This window comes from Hemibagrus wyckioides, linkage group LG17 (genome assembly GCF_019097595.1).
Source record: "Hemibagrus wyckioides isolate EC202008001 linkage group LG17, SWU_Hwy_1.0, whole genome shotgun sequence".
Classification (NCBI taxonomy): Eukaryota; Metazoa; Chordata; class Actinopteri; order Siluriformes; family Bagridae; genus Hemibagrus; species Hemibagrus wyckioides.
This window is the reverse complement of record NC_080726.1, coordinates 20,923,151-20,936,768: the sequence shown is the minus strand read 5'-3', so window position 1 is coordinate 20,936,768 and position 13,618 is coordinate 20,923,151. Positions and strand designations below refer to the sequence as shown.

At 38.2% G+C, this 13,618-nt stretch overlaps 1 protein-coding gene across 1 annotated transcript in view; it reads left to right on the top strand.

Moving 5' to 3' along the window:
• The window catches only part of grik4 (glutamate receptor, ionotropic, kainate 4), a 403,962-nt gene that overhangs the window by 353,270 nt on the left and 37,074 nt on the right, over positions 1-13,618 (top strand). Inside the window, exon 12 of the mRNA XM_058414559.1 lies at positions 9,274-9,381. Coding sequence (XP_058270542.1) covers positions 9,274-9,381 — 108 coding nt within the window. The remainder of the gene's footprint in view (positions 1-9,273; positions 9,382-13,618) is intronic.

Below are 13,618 nucleotides of genomic sequence, written 5' to 3'. Positions count from 1 at the left end.
ATGACTCTTCCTGAATTTATATATTTCTGTGGAGCTGTCTATTGTGAAAAGCGCTCTATAAATAAAATTGAATTGAATCAATTTGCTCACTGTCAGGATTCGGTTTGGCTTTTAACTGTAAACCTTGTCACAAAGCAGTTTTACAGAAGTCACATATATGCTGCTTTAGATCTCTAATGAGCAAGCTAGAGGGGATGGTGGCAAAACCTTCAGACATCATCTAGTAGATGCCATAAAGTAAGATAATAAATCATACATAAGTGTATGCTCAAAAAAAGTGTCAAAAAGTAAAAAGTACTGTCTTTAAGTGTAGGCTGTATCTATATCCTAGGAACCTCAACTCTGGAACTTTCCAGCATAAACTTTAATGAAAGAATCAATCAATCAAACAATCAATCAATCAACTTCAAACTCACCACTTAATTACTTAATTTTCCTTATCAAGGTTTTTCCCTTCCTTGTCTGACACATCATACAGAAGAGTGACAGTTCATACAGAAGAATGACACATCATACAGAAGAGTGACACATCATACAGAAGAATGACACATCATACAGAAGAGTGACACATCATACAGAAGAGTGACACATCATACAGAAGAGTGACACATCATACAGAAGAGTGACACATCATACAGAAGATTTACAGATCATACAGAAGAGTGACACATCATACAGAAGAGTGACACATCATACAGAAGAGTGACACATCATACAGAAGATTTACAGATCATACAGAAGAGTGACACATCATACAGAAGAGTGACACATCATACAGAAGAGTGACACATCATACAGAAGAGTGACACATCATACAGAAGAATGACACATCATACAGAAGAGTGACACATCATACAGAAGAGTGACACATCATACAGAAGAGTGACAGTTCATACAGAAGAGTGACACATCATACAGAAGAATGACACATCATACAGAAGAATGACACATCATACAGAAGAATGACACATCATACAGAAGAATGACACATCATACAGAAGAATGACACATCATACAGAAGAGTGACACATCATACAGAAGAGTGACACATCATACAGAAGAATGACACATCATACAGAAGAGTGACACATCATACAGAAGAGTGACACATCATACAGAAGAGTGACAGTTCATACAGAAGAGTGACACATCATACAGAAGAATGACACATCATACAGAAGAATGACACATCATACAGAAGAATGACACATCATACAGAAGAATGACACATCATACAGAAGAATGACACATCATACAGAAGAGTGACACATCATACAGAAGAGTGACACATCATACAGAAGAGTGACACATCATACAGAAGAGTGACACATCATACAGAAGAGTGACACATCATACAGAAGATTTACAGATCATACAGAAGAGTGACACATCATACAGAAGAGTGACACATCATACAGAAGAGTGACACATCATACAGAAGAATGACACATCATACAGAAGAGTGACACATCATACAGAAGAGTGACACATCATACAGAAGATTTACAGATCATACAGAAGAGTGACACATCATACAGAAGAGTGACACATCATACAGAAGAATGACACATCATACAGAAGAGTGACACATCATACAGAAGATTTACAGATCATACAGAAGAGTGACACATCATACAGAAGAATGACACATCATACAGAAGAGTGACACATCATACAGAAGAGTGACACATCATACAGAAGAGTGACACATCATACAGAAGAGTGACACATCATACAGAAGAGTGACACATCATACAGAAGAGTGACACATCATACAGAAGATTTACAGATCATACAGAAGAGTGACACATCATACAGAAGAGTGACACATCATACAGAAGAGTGACACATCATACAGAAGAGTGACACATCATACAGAAGAATGACACATCATACAGAAGAGTGACACATCATACAGAAGAGTGACACATCATACAGAAGATTTACAGATCATACAGAAGAGTGACACATCATACAGAAGAGTGACACATCATACAGAAGAATGACACATCATACAGAAGAGTGACACATCATACAGAAGATTTACAGATCATACAGAAGAGTGACACATCATACAGAAGAATGACACATCATACAGAAGAGTGACACATCATACAGAAGAGTGACACATCATACAGAAGAATGACACATCATACAGAAGAGTGACACATCATACAGAAGAGTGACACATCATACAGAAGAGTGACACATCATACAGAAGAATGACACATCATACAGAAGAGTGACACATCATACAGAAGAGTGACACATCATACAGAAGATTTACAGATCATACAGAAGAGTGACACATCATACAGAAGAGTGACACATCATACAGAAGAATGACACATCATACAGAAGAGTGACACATCATACAGAAGATTTACAGATCATACAGAAGAGTGACACATCATACAGAAGAGTGACACATCATACAGATGATTTACAGATCATACAGAAGAGTGACACATCATACAGAAGAGTGACACATCATACAGAAGAGTGACACATCATACAGAAGAATGACACATCATACAGAAGAGTGACACATCATACAGAAGATTTACAGATCATACAGAAGAGTGACACATCATACAGAAGAGTGACACATCATACAGAAGAATGACACATCATACAGAAGAGTGACACATCATACAGGAGAGTGACAGTTCATACAGAAGAATGACACATCATACAGAAGAGTGACACATCATACAGAAGAATGACACATCATACAGAAGAGTGACACATCATACAGAAGATTTACAGATCATACAGAAGAGTGACACATCATACAGAAGAATGACACATCATACAGAAGATTTACAGATCATACAGAAGAGTGACACATCATACAGAAGAGTGACACATCATACAGGAGAGTGACAGTTCATACAGAAGAGTGACACATCATACAGAAGAGTGACACATCATACAGAAGAGTGACACATCATACAGAAGAGTGACACATCATACAGAAGAATGACACATCATACAGAAGAGTGACACATCATACAGAAGAGTGACACATCATACAGAAGAATGACACATCATACAGAAGAATGACACATCATACAGAAGAGTGACACATCATACAGAAGAGTGACACATCATACAGAAGAGTGACACATCATACAGAAGAATGACACATCATACAGAAGAGTGACACATCATACAGAAGAATGACACATCATACAGAAGAGTGACACATCATACAGAAGAGTGACACATCATACAGAAGAGTGACACATCATACAGAAGAATGACACATCATACAGAAGAGTGACACATCATACAGAAGAGTGACACATCATACAGGAGAATGACACATCATACAGAAGAGTGACACATCACAGCGTGACCACTTCAGATAAGCCCAAATACAGCTTCATCCTCCATCGAAATTTCAATTTTATACAACACAGCTTTAAAAGAATAAAAAACCACCCTGAAATAGAGAACGCCTTGACTCGTGATGTCATATCCGGTTACCGCCCGTGTTTGCAGCGCTCTCTAAAGAACTTAAGCACGCTAAACATATAATGTGATCTCCCCTTATCTACAGCGGAACACTAATTTTCAGTTCTGTTTTGGCTCTGAGTCAATCCCAACCCCCGATGACTGCTCATGTCTTCCCATCGATTTCCTCATCCAACTCTTTATCCTCATTTATCCCCATCCACCACAATGCCTCCATTAGGGACAGAATTAAAGGCAGGAAAGTGACATGGCTGAGGAGATAACTGCCTCTCTTCGGTGGCCTTTTTCTGTAATAGTTACAGTACACCCATGTAAAGCAGGTGTAGGAGTACTCAAATGATGACGAAGGACTGCCAACTGATTTTGCGCAAATATATCCCTCCTCTCGGAGCCTCATTTCCTCTAGGTCATCTGCAGCCTGTGCTTGAAAATGGTGTAAGCAGCGGCACTAAGTAATGATATCGATTTATTGTACTTGTGGGCGCAAATGAATAGAAATATCAGGTTCTTTACTAATCATAGATTGTTTTAATTAGTAGAATGTGAGCACTACAAAGCCATTTCTCCTCATTTGCATTATTTTTTTCTCCTCCTGTTTTACTTGCTGATTGTAATTGGCAAAACTGCTCTTTTAGTGCCTTGTGTGTGCTCAGCATGGCCAGCGAGTCCTTTGTTAACTCATTTATTTAGATTTGTTCCTTCCGTAGAAGTTTAATTGCCTGAAGGTTTTAAATGGTGTTAAATTGGCTGAACTTATTCACATATAAATCAGTAGAAATCAGAAATTGGTCAACTGTAAAAAAAAAAAAATCATTATGTAAATGAAGAAGGTTAAAAACAGGGTTGTGCATGATTGCTATTATCAGAAAGGCCTAGAATTCTGTTTATAGTAATCAATCTGTTCAGTAAGAAAGGTATACACATGGAGTTATATGGGTGAGGAACATAATCCTGGACTAGGTACAGTATGTATTATATGTATCTGTATTAGAAAACACTCAAGAAAAACCCAGAGGTATAAATGACAGCATGCTCTGTGAATTCTGACCCTAACACTTCCTATATACAGTGTATTTGGGGTACAGTTGCCTTGCACCTCCACAGCTGGCATAGGTGGCACTTCCTTTTTCTGCCCTTTGTGTCTATTTTAAATGTTCTCAGCTTGCTTTCTCCAGGTACCCCAGTATGCTGGTTGGCATCTCTAAATTAAAGTATGTGTGTGTTTGTGTGTATGTGTGTGTGTGTGTGTGTGACTGTTAACCTGCAGTGGTGTCCGTCCAGGGTGTCCCTTGTCCCCAGGTTCTCCAAGAACCTGTGCCGAATAAGCGTTACAGAAAATGTGTATGTGTGTGTGTGTGTGTGTGTCTCATGAGCATTATGTCTGACTGCTCACTCATCCATGCTCATAGAAAAAAACCTGCTTGTGTAACTGTTTTGGATCTCAGTCCCGATGCTCATCAGGTCTTTTTCTTTTTTTGCTAATAACTTTTTATTGAATATTCAATTATGAACACAAACAAATACAATTCTTCAGGAGTTTAGGGGGGACAAAAAAAAGGGGGGGGCGGAACAAATGATAAGCAAATCACAGGATAAATACCTAAACAAAAGGGGGGGGGTCATCAGGTCTATTCTATTCTTTTAAGACACATTAGGCTTCATTTATCAAGGAGGATCCACTTTACTTCTAAATCATTTGTAGAAATAATTACTTGAGCATTCCTGTGAGATCGGAAATACTTTCATATCCTGTGTTCCTCAGTTTGTGTTCATTTTTCACCTCAGTGACCTGACTAATAAAAAATAAAACCATCGATTGATCACAAACATGAGGGCAGAAAAAAGCTCTGTTTGATGGAATAATGCAATCATATCTAGTTATATGAACCTGTACTTATTTGCAGTTTATGTCTGTGGAGCTCAAAAAGTAGAATTTGTATTGGTTTTTTTTTGGGTTGACAAATATATATATATATATATATATATATATATATATATATATATATATATATATATATATATAGTATATATGTGTGTGTGAGTGTGTGTGTGAGTGTGTGTGTGTGAGATAAGCCAGTACTCATATGTACTCATTACCCTTACCTGAAGCTTCAATCATGGTGCATTTTCTTCCTGATGGACGATGGCTAGACGCTTGTGAAGTAAACACCTTGTCCTTGTCCACATGTCCAATCTCTCTCTCTCTCTCTCTCTCTCTCTCTCTCTCTCTCTCTCTCTCTCTCTCTCTCTCTCTGTCCAGCCAGATGTGATTGCAGTGCTTGATTGAGCTCCATGTTTCTCAGCTCTGTGTGGCTTTCATTCATGAGGGCATGGTGGCATTTCGTCCACCGAGGCGAGGAATGAGAAATGGAATGGTTGTTTTTTTTTTAGCATATCCTCAAACTATTCGCCATTTCTCATTTTCTTTCTTTCTTTCTTTCTTTCTTTCTTTCTTTCTTTCTTTCTTTCTTTCTTTCTTTCTTTCTTTCTTTCTTTCTCCTCTATCTCCATCCCTTCTCCACATATCCGTTTTCACCTCACATTTACCATCCGCTCTGTTACTGGATTTCGACATCTACATAATAAGCTTTCACCTTACATCTGATATTCTGGCCACTGGGATTCTATGCATCGGCTGTGCAACATATATAATAGAAACAACTTTAACAGCTACTACTGTGAATTACTAATGCATGAGGAAACATCCTCAGCCTGTTTTTTATTGCTGACTCTGGGAATGAGAATAGAACGATTCTTTATCCTTTGTTTTTAGTTAATGCCCACTGTGTGATTTTTTCAAGATTCTGGGGTTCTCATTAGCATCACATCACAGCACTGAGTATTTGAACACTCGTATAAGGTGTGTCCCAAATCTCATACTTATGCATTCCATCATTTGGTAGTATAAATAGTGTGAGTCGTGTGTTCACACCAACAAGAAGAAATGCACTTCATGTCTACCCAGTGTCCAGATGATGCACTTATTCAACTGGAAAAAAAAATAAGGGTGGAATGTTGGACACAGCTTTGCTTATGTAGTGGAAAAGGGGCGGAGCTAACCAGGCACTGACACCGGATGACCAGTGTTCCAGTTTGAGATGATACTATCTTTCTAAAATTCATGCACTAGAGGTGTAGATTACGTAGGGCATGGTGTAATTGGACAGTGTGTAATTTGGGACAGGGATTTTTCTGTATATGGAATAATCACTGTAAGCAGCAGGGTCAAATCACGGCAAGGTCAGATGCCTGATAGTTTTTCTGAAGTCCCTTCCTTCCTTTTTGTCATCCAGAGATGTTAATTACGCATTCATTTCTCAAGGCCTATTATCTGATAATCTACGATGTACCATCCACATGTCTCTCTAGGCATCCATCTGAGATTCTCATTAGTGTGATATCTCAAAAACAAGTGGCTAAATGTTTTATGTTTATAATTTGCATGGAATGATCCGGCAGATGAACTGATGAGACTTTGAAATTGATCCAAACAGGGACATGGTCTCAGCAAGGTCATACAGAAATTCTTCTTCCTGACTGAAGTTTATTTTCAGGTTGTTTCTGGTATCCATATATAGTAACATGAAGGATTAATAATAATAATTGAGAAGGTTCAGGCACCTCTATCAAGGTCTCTGTGGGGTTTTTTTTTTAATCTGATGATGTTGTAATGTATTGGTGGAGGCAACCGCATGAGACCTGCTCATCATGCTCATCGTGCTCTCACACATCACACTCACCAGACTACAGATTTACACACACTTTAACTCAATAACCTTCACACCACATTAACACACACGCTGTGTCTTTTTGTGCCAGATGTTTCCAAGCCTCTGGATTAATGTGCTAGATGAGGTAGCTTAGTGGTTAAGGTGGTGGCATACTGATCAGAAGTTTGAATCCCTGGACCATCAAGCTGTGGCTCTTAATGTTAAATTTCTCAATTGTTTAAAATCGTAAGTCACTCTGGATGAGGGTGTCCTGAATGCTAATGTTTGACACATTTTTGATATTGCCCTCTCTAGTCTAGTCATGTTGTTTGTTCGTCACCTGACCCCCAGGTTTTACGTCTTCGGATTGCGATTTTGTCGTTTGTCCGAAACAACAAAGACTTCCAGTGGTCACCCTTCAGTCCATACAGTGTTTTTTGACCTTCATGTTTATGCAGTGCGAACTGATCACAACCAAATCATGTTGATGTAAAGTGTATGCTCATTTCTCCATTCTCCTCACCTTTCTTCATTTCAACGTTGTCAAAACAAACTCCCACAATAGAGAGAGCCAACTCATGGTTCAAAGGAATCAGTTTAAAAGTAGGAAAACTGAACCCATCGTTGTTTTTCCTACTTCTTTTTAATGAGATCTTTCCATTTGCGGCTGCAGACATTCTTGGTCATTTCTGTTGCTTCAGCATGTAATAGCTTGCCACATCTTTACCACCCATAGCTGCCATGCCCAATTTAATAATGGACTTGATTAAAAGACTGTCATACCCTGGTGGGCAGGAGGGAATTGAGGAGACTGGAAAGAGGCGTGAGAGTGGGAGGTGCGGTATTTATTTGGGTCGCTCTTTGTGCTTTTCATCACGGCGCTCTCATCAAAATAAAAATGAGAGGAAACAACACACACACCCACACACATACACACACACAGGCTCAGCAGGACACCGGCAGAGAAAGGTTCCTCCAACGTCTTTCCATCTATCAAACTTTTAACCTCTCACTGCAAGACAGAATAAGTATAGGTGAGCAGAGGTGCAGACATTTGTTTAATACCCCATCGTTCTCCGGAGCTCCTCCTGTCATCCTGATGAAGATTGCAGTGGTGAAGGTGGATATAACAAAAACTTAAAATAAAACATCCATTATATCGTTTTTTGTTTTCATTCATTTTTGTGGTCCATGTATGGAGAATACACGATCCCGTGCAGCATCATGTCTGTTTCGTCTTCTGTGGAGTTTTTTGCTCGGAGCGTACACTGGGGACGGATTTGCAGTAGAAGATAAATCGAGCAGCTCCTCCACAAAAGACATCAAGCATGAGGCCTGCTGAACCATGGTGTTCTGCAATTACACTGAAAAGTAAAAAAATAAATAAATAAATAAATAAATAAAATAATGGATGATTTAGGCGCACAGCGCTCGGAGCTTTTGCCACATATAAAATGGCTGTGTGTGAAAAGGCCGAGCTCCAGAGGGAATAAGTGGTAGTGCTGTAATGATCATTTCAGTTCATTTCAGGGTTTTTTTTTCTATAGCTCTCTTAATAATAGCCATTTTCTCAAAGCAGCTTTATCGAGATCAGGATTTAGATCTAGATCTCTAACAAGTGAGTCACAGGCACAGTGGAGGGGGGGGGGGGATGAGGAAGACATATACAGAGACATATACCTTGACAGGATCCAGACTCAAAAGGAAGCCTGTCCTCTTCTTGATGATACAGATAGCAGGATCGTTACAGTGTACAGTTGGACAGAGATAAGGACGACAGTGCTGTCGATAACAAGCCTAGGGTTTCGTTTGAGTTATTGTTTTGATCACTTTGCTGAGAAAATTTGTTTTATCTCCTAACGAACTCCTGATTTGATAGAGATGCTTTCAAGATGCTTCACTCAGTTGCATAACTCTGTGCAGAAACCTGTTGTTTGCCTCTGAGACGGTGTTAATGACAGGTCTTTTGTCATGTTTAATTTTGTATGAACGCTCTGCTAGATACCGCTCAGAGGAGCTTACATAACCTCTCTCTCTCTCTCTCTCTCTCTGTGTTTCTTTCTGTATGTGCATGTTGGTGAAGATCGGTCAGTGGCATTCGGAGCAGGGGCTGTCTATGGAGAAAAAGCTTCCCTCACTTAATGTCACAGACACACTCTTCAACACCACACTGATCATCACAACTATCCTGGTAAGTACACCAGTTTTCACCCTGCCATGAACAACACAAGCCTGCAAATGTTTTCATAATTTCATAATCATAACATTCACTCACAGTGGATTACTCCATTAAAGGTGTTTTAGGTAAGAGTTGTTTTTTTAAAAAAAAATAGGTCTCTTAACAGTTTGGTGGGTTTGACATTTGAACCGTTCCCACCCAGGTTCATGAAGGTCTGGCTCCAGGATCTACAGTGTCCTGTAGAATACAATGTCTGTAAAATGACTGACAGGAAGTGCAATCAAATACAAACAAGTAATCAGTTTTCCAAACATGTTTTTTCAGCGACTCAATCCACTTCTGCTAAGACCACAGTTTAATGCATTTTATTTTATTTATTTATTTATTTATTTATTTATTTATTTATTTATTTATTTATTTATTTATTTAGTTAGTTAGTTAGTTAGTTAGTTAGTTATTTGTTGGTTTATTTATTTATTTATTTATTCATTTGTTTGTTGTTTGTTTGTTTGGTTGGTTGGTTGGTTTATTAATTAATTAATTAATTTACTAATTAATTAATTAATTAATTTTTATTTATTTATTTATTTATTTTTATTTATTTATTTATTTTTTATTTTTTTTTTTATTTGTTGGTTGGTTGGTTGGTTTATTTATCTATCTATCTATCTATTTATTTATTTATTTAAAACCATTTTCTACGTATTATCCAGGTTATTTGTATAAGTAAATAAATGTAAGTTTAACAGCTTGCCTATTGCACCTTTAATACACCATTAATAACACAGTAATTACCACATGTATTGTGTATTTCTTTTTTAATGCTGACCTGAAAAACTAAACAGTGAATATTGGTTAATTATTGTTAACCAATAATAAGGCAAATTAAATCCAATAAGAACAAATGCTTTAATTAATTGGACAATGGATAATTGGCAGAACTTAAGTGAGACTAATTGGTGGGTTTCAACATTTATACCAGGAGACCTGAAGTCTTTTGATAATGAACATTGAGCAACATGCTGTAATTTAATTTATGCTAATTAATGTGGACTTGTTTTTTAGGAGTGGATGTGAAATTAACATAATTTCCCTTAAGTGTACTTAAGCCTGAGCCAGTTGAATAACTGATGGTTAAAATGTGAGAGACTCCAGATATAATGATATTTTTTCGCAGATTTTACAGGTTTGATTGTCCTTCCGTCATTAACCCCTTATTAACCCCAACCCTCAACCCCAGCATTACAAGATTTGTGAGGAATAAAACACCACACACGTTCAGGTTATGCTCAGATTGCACTCATTGGTGCTGACCAGTCAGTGGCCTTGGCAGGAATTCATTTCAGAGGAAAATAAAATAAAATCACTGTATGACCTGTACATTCTGAGTCAGTAATTAGGATGTGCTCGTGCATTTTGGCTGGATACCAGAGGAGGTCCATATAAAAACTGTTAATAGGAAAAAGGACAAAAGGTCTTCATGGTAGTTTCTGTGAAAGTCTAGTAGAAAAAAAAAAAATGACATCTCATCGTATGAAATCTGATCCACATGTCTCTTTTTTCCTCCTCAACTTCATCAGCTGTTAAAACTATGCACAGAGTTTAACCAGCTGGTTAGTAGCTTTCAAAAAGAAATGCGTAAAAATGGCATAAATCTGATTGGTTGATCCTGTTTCTCACTATAAGATCATTGTCACTGATTATTACGAGCATGTTACTTTAATCATGGGCAGATTTTCAGTGAAATGAAACGATGGAATCATAACCATGACTGATGAACTTTCCAAGTTCTTCATTATTCTTTATTATCATGAGTGCAATTAATGCACAAAGTGTTTATTTCACACGTGTTACATCATCATGCAATAATAAGAATAAGCATTCGGAAAGCCCCGCCCCTATTCCCACCCCCTTTTCTAGTCTCTAGCTGTGTCTCTGTGACCAACGATCTCAATGTCTGAAATCTTGCCGAATTTCTCATTTTAGAAAACAGGTCTGCATAAATAAAGGAGACTGTGAGATACAACCACTGTAAAAATGACATCTTATCACGTGATCAAAGTTCTCTATGTAAGAAAATGACAGTAAAGCGAATATAAGATGATTAATGCTGTTTCTAGGCATATTTTACTATTTTTAAGTTTTCTTACTCTATTTGCAGATCATTTTGCTTTTTCTCTCTTTTTTAACTTTTCTCTGTTAAAAAAATTAGCAAATTTATCTGCTGATAGAAAGAAAAGATTAAGTTTAAAAAAATAAAAATATGTCTGGAAACAGGATTAATAATCTAATAATCGCATGTAGTCATTTTTGGCTATTTTTAGAATATTTTAATTTTGCTACGATGGTGTATTTTGCAGAGAAGGATAAATTTGGTACTCCTTTTTCAGGATAGTCCTCAATCACAATTAGCCTCACAATCGTATCACTTACCTTCTAGTGTGGCTCCCAGAGTAAGAAACAGATCATTAATGTGTCTTCATTTATTTTTGTTACTTTTTGAATATAAATTTTAAATATCGGTGATCATTCAGAGCTCATTTCATTAAGAGCTCATTTTACAACCAGGACCCACTGCTGATGTAAATAAGGTTTCATCTCCTATGCGGTCAAGAGCACTGACCTGCTTAGGCAGCGAGTAGGCGGTGGGATAGTGAGATTTCTTCAGGAGTCCTGGCCAGCAATTGAAGATATAATCCTAGGCTGTTATTTGGCAGCGATTTTGCGCTACGCCTGCCTTGCCCTATCACTGAGGGGAGATGGAACTCTCCTTCCATCCGCAGCAGCCAGAGGGCTGATCTTATCCTATAACAGTGGGTCATGCCTTTCTGCTTCGGCTTCTCATATCAGCCCAGAGAGAGAAAGAGCGAGAGAGATCCGCAAATTCAAAACGATGTGAAGATTTCATATGAGAAAGCGATGCACACGATGCAATGCATTTCCAGCTTAAACGCAGTCTTGTTAATAATGCTGCTTAATCATTTAATCAGATTTATTTTCTTTCTAAACAAAAATCTGTTTTACTTTTTTCCTATTTAGGTTTTTTTTTAGGAAAAAGTTTCCATTTTAGTTTAAAAACAAAAAACAATGGGATTATGTTCAGATCTTATTACTGAGTATCCGTGACCCTAGAGCACTCTCGACTACATCCCCAGCTCGCTGTAAGCCTGTAACAATAGTGATAATAACCAAACAACAACGAATAGCATTTCTACACCTGACTGTATTGAATACTGTTACTGTACACTCCTACTTGCTTACATCCCTGAACCTCTGGGGCTGTTTCCTTCAGACTTTTCCCATGCATTTGCTTTCTAGCTGAGCAAACCTATCACATCGTGACCATGACCTTGTGTGCAGCCCATAAAAGGCTGGCACGATGTCACACACATCCTCCTTACCATTCCCATCTTGCTGAGATGGATAAAAAGCAGTTTCTTGATGCTAAGACGATTTTAAAAATTTGTCTGAAAAAATTCTGGTAAAATCTGCACAGTCGAAGGGCACTGATATAACGATAACTTTAGTATTAATTTATGGATATTTCTCACTGACACAGAGAGCAGTATTGTTTGCAGCAGCATGGGGATATTCCTGTCCTTATTATCAGTTTATGAATTCTCCATTTCCTAAGTTGGGACACTGGACAGCGCACATGAGCAGTGCTTAATCTTTGACAAGCGCGTACACAGCCGTACCCTAATTGCAGCGCCGCACATATTGCAGTCTGCGAATGAACTTCTGTCTATTTAGCAACCTCCTCCAGCGCTGTCTGGCGTTGCAGCTGTGCAGTGAAGTGCAGAGCTCAGTGGAGCTTAGTAGCTGCCTCAGCTGCCTCACGTCTGGAGACAGACCCTGATGTACTGTCAGTGTGGCTGCATTTCATTTCCTAACTTTGTAGCTCACCTTGGAGAAGAGTGCTGATAGATTGAGCAGTGAAGCATTCTGAAGAGCAGGGTGTGAACCCCAGAACCCCATCAGTTAATGCACTGCAGCTCAGGCCATCACGGCCAAATTTATTCCTCCGTCTAATGCAGTAGATCAAATGCTGAAGCAGATTTCGTGTAATTCAGCCCAATAGTGACGGCTATTCTATTTGCTATTGGGACCATTTCAGAAAAGAGTTTTTCTATACATTTGAGAGATGTGGAGACTATATGGCTGAAATCTATGACTCCACAAGAGAGGCCAGTCGTTTTGCTAGTGTACATGTGGACAAAGCGTTACAGGCAAATCCACACTCTACGTA